Here is a 22,141-nt window from a genome sequence, read left to right as displayed (position 1 = left end):
TCAAATTCCACATAGTGTTTTATTGTATCTACCTGCATGTGATCATATGTAATTACTTCTGATAATGGAGTTTCCACTTTAGAGGATTGATTCTATAATTAAATCCTATTATCAGTCCCCATGGTTACCCTGCCCTCTTTAAGAAAAAACAGTATAAAAAGGCAGCAGTGAGCATGTATTCAAAAGTTGTCTCAAATTTTTACAAAGATATAATTCAAATTCTCTATGCTTATCATTTTATTTGAAGTGACAAATTTCCTATTTTTGTGCTTCAGCTGAGTTAATAGTTATTATAATACAAAAGGAAACAATAGACTAGAAAAGTTAGTACTAAGACAGATGCTATTAAGTGTGTGGTGCTGTCTCTGTCATTTACTACTGTGGACAGGTATATGGCATTAATTCGTTAGTGAGTTGTGTAAAGAGAACAGTCGTCTGATTTAAAGTACTACAGATATTAAAAGACACTTACTCCTTGGAAGGAAAGTTATGACCAACCTAGACAGCATATCAAAAAACAGAGATGTTACTTTACCAACAAAGGTCCGTCTAGTCAAGGCTATGATTTTTCCAGTGGTCATGTATGGATGTGAGAGTTGGACTATAAAGAAGCTGAGCACAAAAGAACTGATGCTTTTGAACTGTGGTGTTGGAGAAGACTCTTGAGAGTTCCTTGGACTTCAAGGAGATCCAACCATTCCATCCTAAGGGAAATCAGTCCTGGGTGTTCATTGGAAGGACTGATGTTGAAGCTGAAGCTCCAATACTTTGGCCACCTGATGAGAAAAGCTGACTCATTTGAAAAGACCCTGATGCCAGGAAAGATTGAAAGTGGGAGGAGAAGGGGACGACAGAGGATGAGATGGGTGGATGGCATCACCAACTCAATGACACAGGTTTGGGTAGACTCCAGTAGTTGGTGCTGGATAGGGAAGCCTGGCGTGCTGCAGTTCATGGGGTCGCAAAGAGTCAGACACAACTGAGTGACTGAACTGAACTGAGCTACAGAAATATTCTTATGAACATGAAAAATGTTAAAATAGCGGTTATTTAAAATGGGTTATTTTTGCTATTTGGAGAACACAGAAGTGATTTCAGAGTGGTGGTGCATGAATTTGGGGCTAAAGAATATAGAGAGCTATTTTTATGAAAAACAAAATAAATCCATTTGAGTTAATTCAAATACCTGTGACTATTTCAGCAAAGATAGTTCTGTACTTAGAATGTGGGCTAAGAGAGAAAGAATAGAACATAGATGTTGCATTTGTAAAAAGCAGAAGTGAAACATGGATTTAGATCAGTTATTTGAGAGTCATACAACCGAGATACAACACAGTAAATTGCTTAATCAATGTCAATGCTTATTCACTTGTACACTAATTTTCCTCTTGCTTTGGTTACTTTATTTAGTATGCTCTGTTGTCCTTAGTTTTTACTCATATTTTTTCTTATTTTGTTAATATTTATTAATAATTTATTAATATTATTTATTACTATTTCTATTATGTCCAGCAAACTTTTTAAAAGGAAATATTTATACCTAATGTAAGTTTAAGTAGAAATTAAAAGATGTTACTGTTGGAAGGAAAACTATGGTAAACCTAGACAGTATATTAGAAAGCAAAGACATCACTTTGCTGACAAAGGTCTATATAGTCAAAGCTATGGTTTCTCCAGTAATCATGCATGGATGTGAGAGCTGGACCATAAAGAAGGCTAACCGCTATAGAATTGATGCTTTTGAACTGTGGTGCTGGAGGAGACTTTTTTTTTTTTTTTAACTTTACAATATTGTATCAGTTTTGCCATACATCAACATACATCCGCCACAGGTGTACACGTGTTCCCCATCCTGAAGTCCCCTCCTACCTCCCTCCCCATGCCATCCCTCTGGGTCATCCCAGTGCACCATCCCCAAGCTTCCTGTATCCTGCGTTGAACCTGGACTGGCGATTCATTTCTTAAATGATATTATACATGTTTTAATGCCATTCTCCCAAATCATCCCCACTCCCTCTCCCAGAGTCCAAAAGACTGTTCTATACATCTGTGTCTCTTGAGAGTCCCTTAGACTGCAAGGAGATCAAACCAGTCATTTATAAGTAGATCAAACCAGTCAATTCCAAAGGAAATCAACCCTGAATATTCACTGAGAGGGTTGATGCTGAAGCTGCAATACTTTGGCCACCTGATGCAAAAAGCCAATTCGCTGGAAAAACAAAAAAAACCCTGATGCTGGGAAAGATAAAAGGCAAAAGGAGGAGGGTGGTGGAGGATGAGATGGTTAGACAGTATCACTGACTCAATGGACATGTATTTAAGCAAACTCCTGGAGATTGTGAAGGACAGGGAAGCCTGGCGTGCTGCAGTGCACATGGGGTCACAGAGAATCGGACACAACTTAGCGACTGAAAGCACACACACTAACTTATTTATAATAAATGGCCAGAAAAAAATATATTTCACTGACTGATTTCGTCTTTTCAGGATTGGCAGACACACTGGAGCAGCAGGTTATCTGCTTTTTGCTCTTTTCTGTGATTTACACACTTACAGTTGGGAATGTTAGGATGATCCTCTTAATCAGGACTGATTCCCGACTTTATACACCATGTACTTTTTCCTGGCTAACCTGTCCTTTGTGGGTGTCTGTTATTCATCCATCATCACTGCAAAGATGCTGGTAGATTTATGATCAGAGAATCCATCTCCTTTTGCTGGCTGCTTTCTGCAGATGTACTTCTTTTTAACCTTGGCCAAAAATGAATGTATCCTTTTGGGGTTAATGGCCCATGACCTCTATGTGGCCATATGCAGCCCTCTCCTTTACTCCTTGATCATGTCCAGGATGGTCTGCCTGAAAATGGCAGCAGGGGCTTTCACTGTAGGACTGCTGAACTCCAAGTTTCAAACAAGTTGAAGAAGCAGCTTCACATTCTGCAGTTCTAATGTTATCCATCACTTCTGTGACTTCCCTTCAATTATTAAGCTCTCATGTTCAGACACATATCTGTATGAAATCATCTTGTCTGTAGTGCCTGGTGTGAATACAGTCAGAAGTCTGTTGGTGAGCCTCACTTCCAACTCCTACATTCTCTTCTCCACCTTTTGTATGCATTCAGGGAGGAAAAGTGCAAAGAATTCTTCACATGTGCCTCTCACCTGACTGATATTATTCTGATTTATTCCACCTCCATCTACACTTATCTGAGACCTACTTCCAGCTACTCCCTGACTCAGGAGTAACTGGCTTCTGTGTTTTACACAGTGGTGATCCCCATGTTGAATCCTCTGATCTACAGCCTCAGAAATAAGGATATAAAAAAGGGTTTATGAAATATAATTACTAGGAAAAGGGTTCCTTTATTTTGTGAGTGGTTCAGGCCTAAATAGACTATGTCTTGAAATTTGAAATACTGGTCAAACTTATTTTCATTAGATCACTGTCTATGTAATCATGTTCTTTTAATACTCAATTCAGTTCAGTGGCTCAGTCGTGTCTGACTCTTTGCGACCCCATGGACTGCAGCATGCCAGGCTTCCCTGTTCATCACCAACTCCCAGAGTTAACTCAAACTCATGTCCATTGAGTCAGTAATGCCATCAAATCATCTCATCCTCTGTCATCCCCTTTGCCTCCCACCTTCAATCTTTCCCACCATCAGGGTCTTTTCAAAGGAGTCAGTTCTTCACATCAGGTGGCCAAAGGATTGGAGTTTCAGCTTCAGCATTATTCCTTCCAATGGATATTCAGGACTTATTTCCTTTAGGATGGACTGGTTGGATCTCCTTGCAGTCCAAGGGACTTTCAAAACTTTTCTCCAACACCACAGTTCAAAAGCATCAATTCTTCAGCACTCAGCTTTCTTTATAGTTCAACTCTCACATCCATATATGACTACTGGAAAAACCATAGCTTTGACTAGACGGTCCTTTGTTGGAAAAGTAATCTCTCTACTTTTTAATAGACTGTCTAGATTGTTCATAACTTTTCTTCCAAGGAGCAAACATTTTTTTTTTAATTTTATGGCTGCAGTCAGCATCTGCAGTGATTTTGGAGATCCCCAAAATAGTTGGTTACTGTTTCTCCATTTATTTGCCATGAAGTGATGGGACCAGATACCATGATCTTAGTTTTCTGAATGTTGAGTTTTAAGCCAACTTTTTCACTCTCCTCTTTCACTTTCATCAAGAGGCTCTTTAGTTCTTCACTTTCTGCCATAAGGGTGGTGTCATCTGCATATCTGAGGTTATTGATATTTCTCCTGGTAATCTTGATTCCAGCTTATGCTTCTTCCATTCCTGCATTTCTCATGATGTACTCTGCATATAAGTTAATATTATACAGCATTTATTTGATGAATATAATTTATCCTATTAGGTAAGAGCATAGAGTTTTCTTCTAATCATTGCATATTTCACTAGCTCCTTAAAATAGGGCTTATTTATAAAGAAATTTAGATTAGGGAAATAAAGGACTAAGTATATAGAGACAAAAGTAACAAGGTCACATGAAACAAACCATTTAATGACTTTTCCTTTTTTTTGATGTGTTTGTTTTCACCATTTATGATTTGCAAGTGATATATATCACCAGTGGCAAAATATTTTAAATTCATTATATAGTTCCATTTTATTTTGCTGAATCATTTCCTGGTGATATGCTTAAATAAAATTCAAGAATGTTATTTTAAATGTCATAGTAAACTCTTCAACTTTTTTTCCTTTATTTCCACAAATGCATACATATTCACGAAAGTATACATATGAATTGTGTGGCAGTGTTCTATATAGAAAACAGCTGTTTGGTTAAAAAGTACAATTAGGCCAGTTTTTTTTTTTCTATTCCTTTCTTTTCTTCTTAAACATTTCCTATTCTTCTATGAGTCTCTCCTCCAGAATGATACATATACACAAAGCCACATGAACACACACTCAGTTATGTTTAATCAGGGCATAGTCCCAAAACAGGTATATCAGTGTTTAATGGGTGAAAATGACATATTCTGTATAATAGACTCATGGATTTCCTGCTTATGGTAATCTTCTGTCAACTACCAACAAAATCCTTTAAAGTTAATCTGACTATTAAAAGTAAGCCTTAATGTGAAAGTGGAATGGGAGTGACTTAATAGAACTCAGGAGGAAATTGAGAGGGGGTCCCACTCCAGTGTTCTTGCCTGGAAAATCCCATGGATGGAGGAGCCTGGTAGGCTGCACTCCATGGGGTCACTAAGAGTCAGACACGACTGAGTGACTTCACTTTCACTTTTCACTTTCATGCATTGGAGAAGGAAATGGCAACCCACTCCAGTGTCCTTGCCTGGAGAATCCCAGGGATGGGGAGCCTGGTAGGCTGCCATCTATGGGGTCGCACAGAGTTGGACACGACTGAAGCGACTTAGCAGCAGCAGCAGCAGCTCTTGTTAAGATATTAACTTTATTGTATAGTTTTTGGAGAGAAATTCCCCATGGCCCTTGCCTTGCACTTGCTGCTGAAGTGGCACCTGATAAAAGCTGTGGTGTTCAAGTGAACTGGGATGAGGTAAAGCTGACCTCAAGACCTGTCATTAAGTTGTCATCCAGCTCAGACATCTAGGTCCCTTTGTGGCCCACATAATTCCCGTTGGTCAGAAGAATATTCATGAACTTAGTAGTCAGCATCTCTTCAATTTATTTCACTCAAACAGCAGTGGATTTCAGGTTAAACTTACCCAGAAATGTGGTGAGTTACATATACACACATTTACACTCACACACACACTCAGACTTATGCATACATGGGGGGGAAATTATAGTTTTGTAGTGGGTTATATACCCTTTTTGGAATAAGCTAAAATTATTAAAATATAGGCAAGTAAATAGCCATTTAAAAAATTTTTATCTTTGAAAAGCAACTTTCAAGTAACACAGAGATACATAATCAAGTTATGATGCAAATCCACAGTGTGTGATTCCATCTACCTGTGTGTGATCACATTTTAATTACTTTTGAGAATGGAGTTTCTGCCATTAGAGGATTGACTCACAATTAAAAGCTATAGTCTAGTCCCCATGGTTACCCAACCCTCTTTCAGGAAAAAAAAAATCCAGCTTGTTATATATTCAAGATGTGTCTCAAGTTTTTCACAGAAAGAATCCGTACTATCTCTGGTTTCATTTCACTTCAAACATTAAAATTGTCTCTTTATAATTTTTATGCTGCAACTGAGTTATTAGAGAAGATTCTGATAAGAAAGAAAACAATAGACCAGATGAATTAGTACTGGGAAGGATGTTATTGGGTACATGCTTCTGTCTCTATTGTTCCCTGCTGAGGACAGGTATAGTGACTGCTATTATAGGCCACTGATTTGATAATATGTTTTGTTAATGAGAACAGTTGTGTGGCTAACTTTTAAAATACTACATAATAATCTCAAGAATATAATAGGTGTCAAAGTAGTGGTTATTTTAAACAGATTATGTTTGCTGCTTGGAGAACACAAAAGTGATGTCCGGGTGGCAAGTCATAAATTTTGAAAATGAAGAATATAGAGAATCATCTTTGTGAGAATAAAAATGTATTTGAGTTAAACAAATACCTCCTCAGAAAATGAGAAAGACTTCAGCAAGGTTAGTTCTGAAATGTGTATTTTGGATATGGGCAATAAGAGAAAGAATGGAACAGGAATGTTGCATTTGCACAAAACTGAAGTGAAATAAGTTGACTTAGACCAAGGATTTGTGGACATTTAATATGGAGAATTGCTTAATAAACTCCAACGTATATTCATTTTTTCACTAATTTCTACATTATTTCAGTTGCTCTATTTACTATACTCTATTATCCAAAGCTTCCCCCTCATATGTCACTAACCTCATTAACATTCCTATTACTTCATGTAAGCATAGAGCAGTGAAATGTTTCCATCTAATGCAAGTTGACACATAATATATCTGTAATAAATGGCCAGAAAAAATTATACTTCATTGACAGAGTTCATTCTGTTGGGATTAGCAGACACACTGGAGCTACAGGTTATCCTCTTTTGCCTTTTTTCTATGATTTATATGCTTACAGTTGTGGGGAATGTTGGGATGATCCTCTTAATCAGAATGGATTCCCGACTTCACACACCCATGTATTTCTTCCTGGCTAACCTGTCCTTTGTGGATGTTTGTTATTCATCCACCATCACCCCAAAGATGCTGGTAGATCTATTATCAGAGAAGAAAACCATCTCCTTTGCTGGCTGCTTTCTGCAGATGTACTTCTTTATAGCCTTTGCTACAATTGAATGCATCCTTTTTGGGTTAATGGCCCATGACCGCTATGTGGCCATATGCAACCCTCTCCTTTACTCCTTGATCATGTCCAGGACGGTCTGCCTAAAAATGGCAGCAGGGGCTTTTACAGCAGGACTGTTGAATTCTGTGGTTCACACAGGTTATGTGAGCAGCTTGTCATTCTGCAGTTCCAACGTCATCCATCACTTCTTCTGTGACAGTCCTCCAATTTTTAAGCTCTCATGTTCTGACACACACCTGTATGAAAGCATCTTCTCCACATTCGCTGGTGTGAATATGGTTGGGGCTCTGCTGGTGATTCTCACCTCCTACTGCTACATTCTCTTCTCCATCTTCCATATGCATTCAAGGGAGGGGAGGCGCAAAGCATTCTCCACATGTGTGTCTCACCTGACAGCCATCATCCTGTTCTATTCCACCTCCATCTACACTTACCTGAGACCTACTTCCAGCTACTCTTTGAATCAGGACAAAGTGGCTTCTGTGTTCTACACAGTGGTGATCCCCATGTTGAATCCTCTGATCTACAGCCTCAGGAATAAGGAAGTAAAGAGGGCTTTATGGAATGCGATTACTAGGAAAATGGTCCCTTTATTTCTAGGATTGTTGCCTTAATTTTCTTGACTAAACAGAGCATGTTTTGAAGTTTTAAAGTGTGGATCAAGCTTACTATTTTTCATTAGAATATTTTCTAATTAATCGTGTTTTATTATTACTCAAGTACTTGTATCCAATTAGGTATAAACTAACTGATATAAAATGTGTATCAGACTGTTATAAAATTACAAAATTTTCACCTCATTATTTTATATTTCCATTGTATTATCAAAATTTGTGCTTATTCATAAAGTAATCTTAGTTAGGGAAATGAAGTTATTACATATTTAAAGACAAATATAACAGTATCACATGAAACTAGCCAAGTAAAGAACTTAGAATGTTCAGTTTATTTTTTCCAATGCCTCCTTTTTCACCATTTATATTTTGTAATAGATTGTTATATAGCACATATGCCATATTTTTAGTTTTGAAGAGATTCCCATTTTATTTCATGGAATAATTTCCTGGGGATATGCTTAAATCAAAATTCAGGAATATCATTTTAATAGTAGCAGTAAAAACATTGACTTTTATTTCTGCTATTCCTACAAACATATTCATTAAAAAAAGAAATTATGAATTTGTATAAAAGAATGTAACTTAGAAAACTGTTCTCTGATTAGAGTGCACCACTTACAGTAGTTTTTCTTCTATTGCCTTCTTTCCTTCTCAAAAATTTCCTATTCTTTTCTCACTTTCTGTCTTCCACATAATTTATACAATCAAAGCCACCTCACACACATTCAGCTACTCCAGAATTTAATTAGCTCTACCTGATAGATGTTGATATTGAATGGATGTAACATACATATTATGGAAATCTATCAATTAACAATAAGTAATCAAAATTAATCATAATATTAAAGCTAAACATTAATATTAAGGTGGAATGGGAATTGGCTTATTAGAACTCTGGATAAAGTTAGTGGGGTTCAGGGTTTGCTAAAAAGATCGACTCAGATATAATTTTTGAAGGGAAATTCTCCATGGCCTTCCTTTGCTCTTTCTGCAAAAGTTGAGCCTGATAGAAGCTGTGATGCTCAAGTCATCTGGGATGTGGCAGAACAGATCATGGTCTGTTGCTAAAGGTCATTGAGGTCAAGTGTCCACCGCCCTCTGTGGTCTGAAGAATATTCATACAATCATTTGTCTTGTCTGTTCACCCTGGGCTGTACTCTCGGTCCATATTTTTTCTCTTCCTGGAAGCCCTGCAACAGGCTGATCTCAGCGAAGATTCACTCCTTCACTAAGTGACTCACCTGCATTCCACTGCACCAGCCAGCTGCTCTTTGGTTGGTCTCTTTCTACTTTCTCTATCATAGGTACTTCTGGGATCAAGATACTTCATTAACAAATACTAATATTCTACTCCTTCCACTAAATGCTTTACTTTCTAGTAAAACTTAGGAATAGAAACATTGTGTTCAGAATGAAATACAGTTATTCTGCTATTTGGGTGTTTTGACATATTGCATTCAGAACCATATTCACTGTTCTCTCATTCAGCCTTCTGCATTTAATTAATCTCATTTAATCAAGCTTGCAAGTATTTAAAACTTTGGGAGATTTTTTTAAATTATTGAATGTGTGCTCCTTATATACATTAGACTAATTTTTAACCTGCGTTTTTTGTAAAACGTGTTTTTAAAATTATTGTATGTTCTTTCTTTTTTATATTTTATTTTATTCTTTAACTTTACAATATTGTATTGGTTTTGTCATATATCAACATGAATCCACCACAGGTATACACGTGTTCCCCATCCTGAACCCTCCTCCCTCCTCCCTCTCTGTACCATCCCTCTGGGTTAGGCTTCCCTCATAGCTCAGTTGGTAAAGAATCTGCCTGCAATGCAGGAGTTCTGGGTTCAGTCCCTCGGTCTGGCAGATACCCTGGAGAAGGAAACAGCAACCCACTACAGTATTCTTGCCTGGAGAGCCCCAGCGACAGAGGAGCCTGGGGGGCTACAGTCCATGGGGTCACAAGAGTCAGACACGACTTAGAGACTAAACCAGCACCACTGCCTTTAAGCCTGTTTGCTATACACTACGCTACTTCCTGTTTATCTAATTTTCCAAGTATTTTATCTCATTTGAATGTTTAATGTTACCACCTTTTCCAAATATATAGTTACCAATCCATGTTTTGCCTTATTCAAATCTTTATGAACAATTTATTCACTGAAAGTAGTGAAGTTTGAAACCTATGCTTTTGGCTTTGTTTTGCTCCATATTAATTAGTGTTTAGGTCAGATAAATCAAGCTCATAATACCTGGGAATGTCACAGTTTGGAAAAGTTGGGAAAAAAGTAAGTAAACAAGTTGAAAGGAATGATATAATCCATATTCAATAATCATATGGATCCCAATAAATAACCAAAAAGGGGGATGTTACTAAGAAACAGAGCCCTGAATTTAGGCGAAGAATATGCAGAAAGTGTTTGATATTAATATATAATGATGATTTTTTAGTTTAGTTTGTTAAACAGAAATTTCCCAACAAAATTTTTATGTGTCTACTGAAAACTGGAAATTATACATTTTGTAAGCAATAATTAGGTAAAGGTTAGTACTGATATTAAGTGAAGAAATAATCTTATTTCACTTCATACTGCTCAAATTAAATTAAATATAGTGTATTAATTAGTAATCACATTTCAATGGACAAAGATGAAAACATATGATGTCCAAAAGGTAATTTGTAAATGGGTAGGTGTACAGAAAATATTCTAATATGAATTAATTGAATTGATGTGAGAATATTCAATCTGTAGAGATTAATGTACACTATTCTATGCATCTGTGTCTCTTTTGCTGCCTCACATACAGGGTTATCGTTACCATCTTTCTAAATTCCATATATATGTGTTAGTATACTGTATTGGTGTTTTTCCTTCTGGCTTACTTCACTCTGTATAATAGGCTCCAGTTTCATCCACCTCATTAGAATGGATTCAAATATATTCTTTTTAATGGCTGAGTAATACTCCATTGTGTATATGTACCACAGCTTTTTTATCCATTCATCTGCTGATGGACATCTAGGTTGCTTCCAAGTCCTGGCTATTATAAACAGTGCTGCGATGAACAATGGGGTACATGTGTCTCCTTCAATTCTGGTTTCCTTGGTGTGTATGCCCAGCAGTGGGATTGCTGGATCATAAGGCAGTTCTATTTCCAGTTTTTTAAGGAATCTCCACACTGTTCTCCATAGTGGCTCTACTAGTTTGCATCCCCACCAACAGTGTAAGAGGGTCCCCTTTTCTCCATACCCTCTCCAGCATTTATTACTTGTAGACTTTTGGATCGCAGCCATTCTGACTGGAGTGAAATGGTACCTCATAGTGGTTTTGATTTTCATTTCTCTGATAATGAGTGATGTTGAACATCTTTACATGTGTCTGTTAGCCATCTGTATGTCTTCTTTGGTCACAGCAGGATCATCTATGACCCATCTCCCAGAATATTGGAAATAAAAGCAAAAATAAACAAATGGGACCTAATTAAAATTAAAAGCTTCTGCACAACAAAGGAAACTATAAGCAAGGTGAAGAGACATCCTTCAGAATGGGAGAAAATAATAGCAAATGAAGCAAATGACAAAGCTTGTATATCTCAAAAATATACAAGCAAGTCCTGCAACTCAATTCCAGAAAAATAAGTGACCCAATCAAAAAATGGGCGAAAGAACTAAACAGACATTTCTCCAAAGATATAAATTTTAAAAGTTCCCAGAAAAATAGAAAGAAATGAGTGAAATTAATGAATATTTAGAAGAAAAAGTAAGCATAATTTGGTGACTGACAAATGTAGGTAAAATAGATGAAGAATTACAAACCCATCATATTTTCCCTTGTGTTTGATTTTATGTATGATAAAATTGAGAATGAAAACAGAGGAACATGTTTGGAGAGAAACTGTATGTAAATATTGTGGCCATTTCTCACAATATACATACCACATTAATCCTAATTTCCCGCATAGATTACTGCAACCACATCTTAAGTGGTGTCACTGCTTCCACTCCTATGTGCACTAAAGTGTATTGTGTTCTTCTATCATAACATCTCTCAGACATTTTCCTGACTACTAACAATGGAAGAGTACACATTATATGTGATTCAGTTCAGTTCAGTCGCTCAGTCGTGTCCAACTCTTTGCGACCCCATGAACCGCAGCACGCCAGGCCTCCCTGTCCATCACCAATTTACAGAGACCACCCAAACTCATGTACATTGTGTTGGTGATGCCATTCAACCATCGCATCCTCTGACATCTTCTTTGACACCTGCCTTTAAGCTTTCCCAGCATTAGGGTCTTTTCAAATGAGTCAGCTCTTCGCATCAGGTGGACAAAATACTAGAGCTTCAGCTTCAACATCAGTCTATCCAAAGAACACCCAGGACTGATTTCTTCAGGATGGACTGGTTGGATCTCCTTGCAGTCCAAGTGACTCTCAAGAGTCTTCTCCAACACCATAGTTCAAAAGCATCAATTCTTCTGTGCTCAGCTTTGTTTATAGTCCAACTGTCACATCTATACATGACTACTGGAAAAACAATAGCCTGACTAGATGGACCTTTGTTGGCAAAGTAATGTCTCTGTTTTTCAATATGCTGTCTAGGTTTGTCATAATTTTCCTTCCAAGGAGTAAGCGTCTTTTAATTTCATGTCTGCAATCACCATCTGCAGTGATTTTGGAGCGCAGAAAAACAAAGTCAGCCACTGTTTCCCATCTATTTGCCATGAAGTGATGGGACCAGATGCCATTATCTTTGTTTTCTGAATGTTGAGCTTTAAGCCAACTTTTTCACTCTCCACTTTCACTTTCATCAAGAGGCTTTTTAGTTCTTCTTCACTTTCTGCCATAAGGGTGGTGTCATCTGCATATCTGAGGTTATTCATATTTCTCCCAGAAATCTTGATTCAAGCCTGTGCTTCCTCCAGCCCAGAGTTTCTCATGATGTACTCTGCATATAATTTAAATAATCAGGGTGACAATATACAGCCTTGACGAACTCCTTTTCCTATTTGGAACCAGTCTGTTGTTCCATGTCCATTTCTAACTGCTGCTCCCTGACCTGTATATAGGTTTCTCAAGAGGCAGGTCAGGTGGTCTGGTATTCCCATCTCTTTCAGAATTTTCCACAGCTTATTGTGATCCACACAGCCAAAGGCTTTGGCATACTCAGTAAAGCAGAAATAGATGTTTTCCTGGAACTCTCTTGCTTTTTTGATGATCCAGCCAATGGTGGCAATTTGATCTCTGGTTCCTCTGCCTTTTCTAAAACCAGCTTGAACATCAGGAAGTTCATGGTTCACGTATTGTTGAAGCCTGGCTTGGAGAATTTTGATCATTACTTTACTAGCATGTGAGATTAGTGCAATTGTGCGGTAGTTTGAGCATTCTTTGGCATTGCCTTTCTTTGGGATTGGAATGAAAACTGACCTTTTCCAGTCCTGTGGTCACTCCTGAGTTTTCCACATTTGCTGACATATTGAGTGCAGAACTTTCACAGCAGGATCTCCTAGGATTTCAAATAGCTCAACTGGAATTTCATCACCTTCACTAGCTTTGTTCATAGTGATACTTCCTAAGGCCCACTTGACTTCACATTCCAGGATGTCTGGCTCTAGGTGAGTGATCACACCATCGTGATTATCTGGGTTGTGGAGATCTTTTTTGCATAGTTCTTCTGTGTATTCTTGCCAGTTCTTCTTAATATCTTCTCCTTCTGTTAGGTATTCCATACCATTTCTGTCCTTTATTGAGCCCATCTCTGCATGAAATGTTCCCTTGGTATCTCTAATTTTCTTCAAGAGATCTCTAGTCTTTCCTATTCTATTGTTTTCCTTTACTTCTTTGCATTAATCACTGAGGAAGGCTTTCTTATCTCTCCTTGCTATTCTTTGGAACTCTGCATTCAGATGGGTATATCTTTCCTTTTCTCCTTTGCTTTTCACTTATCTTCTTTTCACAGCTATTTGTAAGGCCTTCTCAGACAGCCATTTTGCTTTTTTGCATTTCTTTTTCTTGGGGATGGTCTTTCTCCCTGTCTCATGTACAATATCATGAACCTCCATCCATCGCTCATCAGACACTCTATCAGATCTAGCCCCTAAATCTATTTCTCACTTCCACTGTATAATCATAAGGGATTTGATTTAGATCATTCCTGAATTGTGTAGTAGTTTTCCCCACTTTCTTCAATTTAAGTCTGAATTTGCCAATAAGTTCATGATCTGAGCCACAGCTACACAAGCTCCGGAACTTGTTTTTGCTGACTGTATAGAGCTTCTCCATCTTTGGCTGCAAAGAATATAATCAATCTGATTTTGGTGTTGACCATCTGGTGATGTCCATGTGTAGAGTCTTCTTTTGTGTTGTTGGAAGAGGGTGTTTTCTATGAACAGTGTGTTCTCTTGGCAAAACTCTATTAGCTTTTTTCCTGCTTCATTCTGTACTCCAAGGCCAAATCTGTTACTCCAGGTGTTTCTTGACTTCCTACTTTTACATTCCTGTCCCCTATAATGAAAAGGATATCTTTTTTCAGTATTAGTTCTAGAAGATCTTGTAGGTCTTCATAGAACCATTCAGCTTCTTCAGAATTACTGCTCAGGCCACAGACTTGGATTACTGTGATATTGAATGGTTTGCTTGGAAACCAACAAAGATCATTCTGTCGTTTTTGAGACTGCATCCAAATACTGCATTTTTTGGACTTTTTTGTTGACTGTGATGGCTACTCCATCTTCTAAGGGATTCTTGCCCAGTGTAGTAGATATAATGGTCATCTGAGTTAAATTCACCCATTCAAGTCCATTTTATTTTGCTGATTCATAAAATGTCATCATTCACTGTTATCATCTCCTGTTTGACCACCTCCAATTTGCCTTGATTCACACACTTAACATTACTGGTTCCTATGCCATATGGCTCTTTATAGCATTGAACCTTGCTTCCATCACCAGTCACATCCACAGCTGGGTGTTGTATTTGCTTTGGCTCCATCTCTTCATTCTTCTGAAGTCATTTCTTCACTGATCTCTGGTAGCATATTGAGCACCTACCATCCTGGGGAGTTCATCTTTCAGTGTCCTCTCTTTTTTGCCTTTTCCTACTGTTCATTGGGTTCTCCAGACAAGAATACCAAAGTTGTTTGCCATTCCCTTCTCCAGTGGACCACATTTTGTCAGAACTCTCCACCATGACCCGTGCAACTTGAGTGGCCATACAAAGTATTGCTCATAGTTTCATTGAGTTAGACAAGGCTGTGGTCCATCATTGAGTTGCGGTTAATCTGACCTTAAGGTTAGGTTTTACTGAATGCTTCAATAAATAAAGGCTGAATGTGTGAATTATTTTACATAGTTTAGCCTTATATTGCAAAAAATTAACACTACAATCTCTCTTATGTATGTAACTTTCAACTAATTATAAATTATATATATATATATATATATATATATATATATATATATATATATATATATGGTGACCTTAACTCATAAACAAACTACATGAAGGGTGAATTCTAGACAATTTCCAAATTCCATTCTGTGGGGTTAAGGAATGGTATTTTAATGAATTTAAAATTTTTATGCACTGATTGCATAAATAGATACTGCCCAAGTTTAAGACTGTGAATATTTTAAACAGGCTTTCCTAGGACAATAATCCTACTCTCCAAAGATGTAGAGCACTTGGAGACACATAAAGGGGCATAGGGAGGTAGCTAGTGCTCCCCAGACCATATGTCATAGAGAGAGAAACTGGTGCAGCACTAATTGACCCAGAGGAGGCTGTGATTATTTCTTAAGTTGTCTCAATAAACAGTTTATTGAGGTTAAAAATGTAGTTTGTCATGAAGAGATGTATCCACAATAAAAACAGACAATTTCTATTTAAGTTCACTGATAGATTTAAGGTATGAGCTTCAAGGGAAAATAGTAAGGATTGAATTAGTTACTTGAATAAAACCAGACATGTATATTACATAGGGCAATATAAATTATAAAAGAGAAAGGCATAGTGACTTCTTCACAATATAAAAAAAGAAAAAGTAAGGAGCAAGTATTTTAACCAGCTTATTTTATAGTAGTGTATTCTTTAAAATAAAGAATGAAAAAAAAAAAGTTCCTTTCAGTCAAATTCATTAATGAGATAAATCTCCTGAACTTGAAATATGCAGGCTATAAACACAAGAAATCAAACTCTCATTTTTAAGACAGTGAGTGAGATACGGCATTTGGCACTTGCTTTCTGATAATTATTCAGACAGAGATATTTTAAATCGATATTACATGACTTTCACATGTCTATAATATGTTTTACATATTCACAATATCTATGTATTTTCATAATTATCCATGCATATTCATAAATATATATCTGGAGGTAGAAAAATATGCAAAAGCTGACTTTGCATTTGTCTGTTGTCAGGTCTGTGACTGCTATGATCAAATTTTTATACCCATTTTTTCCCTTTTTCTTATTTAATTGCTGCTAAAGACCTCATGAGAAACACTGGACTGGAAGAAACACAAGCTGGAATTAAGATTGCCAGGAGAAATATCAATAACCTCAGATATGCAGATGACACCACCTTTATGGCACAAAGTGAAGAGAAACTAAAAAGCCTCTTAATGAAAGTGAAAGTGGAGAGTGAAAAAGTTGGCTTAAAGCTCAACATGGAGAAAACGAAGATCATGGCATCTGGTCCCATCACTTCATGGGAAATAGATGGGGAAACAGTGGAAACAGTGTCAGACTTTATTTTTCTGGGCTCCAAAATCACTGCAGATGGTGACTGCAGCCATGAAATTAAAAGACGCTTACTCCTTGGAAGGAAAGTTATGACCAACCTAGATAGCATATTCAAAAGCAGAGACATTACTTTGCCAACAAAGGTTCATCTAGTCAAGGTTATGGTTTTTCCTGTGGTCATGTATGGATGTGAGAGTTGGACTGTGAAGAAGGCTGAGTGCCAAAGAATTGATGCTTTTGAACTGTGGTGTTGGAGAAGACTCTTGAGAGTCTTGAGCGTCCTTTGGATCCTTTGAGAGAGTCTCTCAAGTTGGATCAAGGAGATCCAACCAGTCCATTCTGAAGGAGATCAGCCCTGGGATTTCTTTGGAAGGAATGATGCTAAAGCTGAAACTCCAGTATTTTGGCCACCTCATGCGAAGAGTTGACTCATTGGAAAAGACTCTGATGCTGGGAGGGATTGGGGGCAGGAGGAGAAGGGGACAACAGAGGATGAGATGGCTGGATGGCATTACTGACTCGATGGATGTGAGTCTGAGTGAACTCCGGGAGTTGGTGATGGACAGGGAGGCCTGGCGTGCTGCAGTTCATGGGATCACAAAGAGTTGGACACGACTGAGTGACGAACTGAACTGAACTGAACCGAAAGACCTCAAAATTATCTAATTACCTTTCAAGGCCCAACATGTAAAATATAAGTAGAGTTGCTAAGTTTGCTGGGGACCAGCCATAATGAGGTTGAAGACATGTTACATCAAATTTTTATTTATTTTTGCCAAAATAAATTAAATAAGAATTTGATGTAACATGTCTTCAACCTCATTAGTTTAAAAATAAAATAAAATTAATTAAAAAAAATAAAATATAAAAAAAATTCTTATTTATTTCATATTCTAAACTTCAAGTGAACGTATGACTTGCTATGATGTTTTATTTATACTATAGACTTCTGTGGTATATCACATGGAATTTGCATGTTGATGGCAAGAACATATTTCTTATTTTTCTAATGAAAGTTTGAGTCTCTTTCTTACAGAGTGGTCTGGAGCATGGTGGTGGTGGGAGAGGGTGGTACTGAACTGGGCCTGGCAGTGGAGTCTTAGTGATCACACTGTCCTTTGAGTACCTGAGATGCAGCTCACAAGAGAAACACCAAAGAAAACATGAAAAAAAACACATATAAAAATTGAAAATTAAGACGCTCAAGGCAGAAAAATACAAATAAAAAGCTAATAGAAACCAAACTGATCAGGAAAGAGAAGCATTTTTCAGAAGAAAATGCCCCCATTTCCTACAGCAATTCTTATCCTGAAAATAGGCTACACAACATGTTTTTTTTTGCTTTTGTTATTGTCTATTTTACTGTTACTCATAAACCCATAATCTTTATTGTGAGTCAAAAGAAAGAGTCTAAGATTATTTTCTACTTTACATTGTGGTATTTTAGGATGCTGCATTTGATTTATTAACAAAAATATAAAAAAAAGGGGGGGGGTAGCTATCATGTGAATTAATTTGAAATCATCAAATTATTTTGTCCAGTTTTTCTGCTGGACACTGTGCATCTGAGTGACTTTAAGCATTTTATTCACAGATGGAATTCAGAGGGTAAAATCCACCAGAGTGGAACCAGACTACATTGATGGAATTCATCTTGCTTGGCTTTTCTGATATTCCTGACCTACAAGGATTTCTTTTTGGGGTGTTTTTGATCATGTATATGATTATTCTGATGGGAAATAGTCTCATTATCATAATAAACAAGATGGATCCTTCCTTCCAGACGTGCATATATTTTTTCCTAGGGAATTTTTCTTCCTTGGAAATATGTTATGTATCAGTCATTGTCCCCAGGTTATTAACAGATCTTAGTAGACAAACTAGAAATATAGCCTTTCTAGCCTGTGCTGCTCAAATGTATTTCTTTCTGGTGTTTGGAGCCACTGAGTGCCTTCTTCTGACTTCAATGGCTTATGACAGCTATGTCGTCATTTGCAACCCACTGCTCTACCCTCTCCTCATGAACAGTAGGCTGTGTGTCCAACTGGCCACAGGCTGTTGGGTTAGTGGAGTTCCAGTGCATAGTGTTAACCTACCAGATCTTTTCTCTACCCTTCTGTGGCTCTAACCAGTCTAATCACTTCTGTGATGTACATCCAGTGCTTAAGCTTGCCCTTGGGGACACTTTTATGATTGAGATATTGTTTTATGTAATTGCTATTCTAGTTGTCACTATTCCATTTATGTTAATTCTTGGATCTTACGTGAGAATAATTGAGACCGTCTTGAAGCTGCCTTCAGCCACTGGGCGAGCCAAGGCCTCTCCACTCGTTCTTCCTATCTCATGGTTGTGGCTTTATTCTTTGGATCAGGACTCATTACATATTTAAGACCAAAGTCCAGTCATTCTATAGGAATGGACAAATTTCTCTCTCTTTTTTACACCATTGTCACACCAACATTTAACCCAGTGATATACTGTGTGAGAAATAAGGATGTTATGGTGGCTTTGAGAGAATTCTTACTGAAATTGATTGTACTGTGATTTAAAAATATTAATTCATAAAATTTGTTTCTTATTCATTACAGTCTCCACTCAATAATTTCTGTTACTTTATCATTAGCTGTCACTTAATATTTTAGATAAATGATTTATAATGTTTATATTACATAAACTATGATGTTATTTTAAACAGAAAATTAATCCCAAACTCTATTAAGGATATTGATAACTCTGATATAACACATAGCATTTATTAATGGGTCTTGTTACTGTTGTTGCTTTTTAATTTTGCAGAATATTGCCTATGTTTCTCTTTCCAATGAAATTATTCAGCTTTCTTTTTCTAATCCCAGCGTATAGCCTGAAAACTAATAGGCATCAAATTAGCTTTATTAGATTAAAAAACTAAAAGCATGATATAGCAGGCCTGGTATTTTTTTTTTAAGGGGATTATACCTGTTTTTTATTTATTTTTTTATTTTATTTTTAAACTTTACAAATTGTATTAGTTTTGCCAAATATCAAAATGAATCTGCCACAGGTATACATGTGTTTCCCATCCTGAACCCTCCTCCCTCCTCCCTCCCCATACCATCCCTCTGGGTCGTCCCAGTGCTCTAGCCCCAAGCATCCAGTATCATGCATCAAACCTGGACTGGCAACTCGTTTCATACATGATATTATACATGTTTCAATGCAATTTTCCCAAATCTTCCCACCCTCTCCCTCTGCAACAGAGTCCATAAGACTGTTCTATACATCAGTGTCTCTTTTGCTGTCTCGTGCACAGGGTTATTGTTACCATCTTTCTAAATTCCATATATATACATTAGTATACTGTATTGGTGTTTTTCTTTCTGGCTTACTTCACTCTGTATAATAGGCTCCAGTTTCATCCACCTCATTAGAACTGATTCAAATGTATTCTTTTTAATGGCTGAGTAATACTCCATTGTGTATATGTACCATAGCTTTCTTATCCATTCATCTGCTGACGGACATCTAGGTTGCTTCCATGTCCTGGCAATTATAAACAGTGCTGCGATGAACATTGGGGTACACGTGTCTCTTTCCCTTCTGGTTTCCTCAGTGTGTATGCCCAGCAGTGGGATTGCTGGATCATAAGGCAGTTCTATTTCCAGTTTTTTAAGGAATCTCCACACTGTTCTCCAATAGTGGCTGTACTAGTTTGCATTCCCACCAACAGTGTAAGGGGGTTCCCTTTTCTCCACATCCTCTCCACCATTTATTGCTTGTAGACTTTTGGATCACACCCATTCTGAAGTCTGTCTTTTCACCTTGCTAATAGTTTCCTTTGATGTGTAGAAGCTTTTAAGTTTAATTAGGTCCCATTTGTTTATTTTTGCTTTTATTTCCAATATTCTGGGAGGTGGGTCATAGAGGATCCTGCTGTGATGTATGTCAGAGAGTGTTTTGCCTATGTTCTCCTCTAGGAGTTTTATAGTTTCTGGTCTTATGTTTAGATCTTTAATCCATTTTGAGCTTATTTTTGTGTATGGTGTTAGAAAGTGTTCTAGTTTCATTCTTTTACAAGTGGTTGACCAGATTTCCCAGCACCACTTGTTAAAGAGATTGTCTTTAACCCATTGTATATTCTTGCCTCCTTTGTCAAAGATAAGGTGTCCATATGTGCGTGGATTTATCTCTGGGCTTTCTATTTTGTTCCATTGATCTATATTTCTGTCTTTGTGCCAGTACCATACTGTCTTGATAACTGTGGCTTTGTAATAGAGCCTGAAGTCAGGTAGGTTGATTCCTCCAGTTCCATTCTTCTTTCTCAAGATAGCCTTGGCTATTCGAGGTTTTTTGTGTTTACATACAAATTGTGAAATTATTTGTTCTAGCTCTGTGAAGAATACTGTTGGTAGCTTGATAGGGATTGCATTGAATCTATAAATTGCTTTGGGTAATATACTCATTTTCACTTTATTGATTCTTCCAATCCATGAACATGGTATATTTCTTCATCTATTAGTGTCCTCTTTGATTTCTTTCACCAGTGTTTTATAGTTTTCTATATATAGGTCTTTAGTTTCTCTAGGTAGATATATTCCTAAGTATTTTATTCTTTCCGTTGCAATGGTGAATGGAATTGTTTCCTTAATTTCTCTTTCTGTTTTCTCATTATTAGTGTATAGGAATGTAAGGGATTTCTGTGTGTTGATTTTATATCCTGCAACTTTACTATAATCATTGATTAGTTCTAGTAATTTTTTGGTGGAGTCTTTAGGGTTTTCTATGTAGAGGATCATGTCTTCTGCAAATAGTGAGATTTTTACTTCTTCTTTTCCAATTTGGATTCCTTGTATTTCTTTTTCTGCTCTGATTGCCATGGCCAAAACTTCCAAAACTATGTTGAATAGTAATGGTGAAAGTGGGCACCCTTGTCTTGTTCCTGACTTTAGAGGAAATGCTTTCAATTTTTCACCATTGAGGATAATGTTTGCTGTGGGTTTGTCATATATAGCTTTTATTATGTTGAGGTATGTTCCTTCTATTCCTGCTTTCTAGAGAGTTTTTATCATAAATGGATGTTGAATTTTGTCAAAGGCTTTCTCTGTGTCTATTGAGATAATCATATGGTTTTTATTTTTCAATTAGTTAATGTGGTGTATTACACTGATTGATTTGTGGATATTGAAGAATCCTTGCATCCCTGGGATAAAGCCCACTTGGTCATGGTGTATGATCTTTTTAATGTGTTGTTGGATTCTGATTGCTAGAATTTTGTTAAGGATTTTTGCATCTATGTTCATCAGTGATATTGGCCTGTAGTTTTCTTTTTTTGTGGGATCTTTGTCAGGTTTTGGTATTAAAGTGATGGTGGCCTCATAGAATGAGTTTGGAAGTTTAACTTCCTCTGCAATTTTCTGGAAGAGTTTGAGTAGGATAGGTGTTAGCTCTTCTCTAAATTTTTGGTAGAATTCAGCTGTGAAGCCATCTGGACCTGGGCTTTTGTT

At 37.0% G+C, this 22,141-nt stretch overlaps 1 protein-coding gene and 2 pseudogenes across 1 annotated transcript; all 3 read left to right on the top strand.

Annotated features, from left to right (window-relative positions):
* Window positions 1-2,611: 2,611 nt before the first annotated feature.
* LOC139187253 (olfactory receptor 5F1-like) lies at window positions 2,612-3,336 on the top strand (annotated as a pseudogene).
* Window positions 3,337-6,948: 3,612 nt separating this feature from the next.
* LOC109570851 (olfactory receptor 5F1-like) lies at window positions 6,949-7,905 on the top strand. The gene has a single exon (XM_070803264.1). The coding sequence runs from the start codon at window positions 6,949-6,951 to the stop codon at window positions 7,903-7,905; it is 957 nt and encodes a 318-aa protein (XP_070659365.1).
* A 10,394-nt stretch (window positions 7,906-18,299) lies between these two features.
* Window positions 18,300-19,202, top strand: LOC139187192 (olfactory receptor 10AG1-like; annotated as a pseudogene).
* Window positions 19,203-22,141: the final 2,939 nt, after the last annotated feature.

Source organism: Bos indicus, chromosome 15 (assembly GCF_029378745.1).
Source record: "Bos indicus isolate NIAB-ARS_2022 breed Sahiwal x Tharparkar chromosome 15, NIAB-ARS_B.indTharparkar_mat_pri_1.0, whole genome shotgun sequence".
Lineage (NCBI taxonomy): Eukaryota > Metazoa > Chordata > Mammalia > Artiodactyla > Bovidae > Bos > Bos indicus.
Note: the sequence above shows the minus strand (reverse complement) of the source record. Positions and strands in the feature narration are given on the sequence as shown.

Excerpts from the sequence above, each read along its gene's own strand:
- LOC109570851 (XM_070803264.1), top strand. The coding sequence starts at position 6,949 with ATGGCCAGAAAAAATTATACTTCATTGACAGAGTTCATTCTGTTGGGA.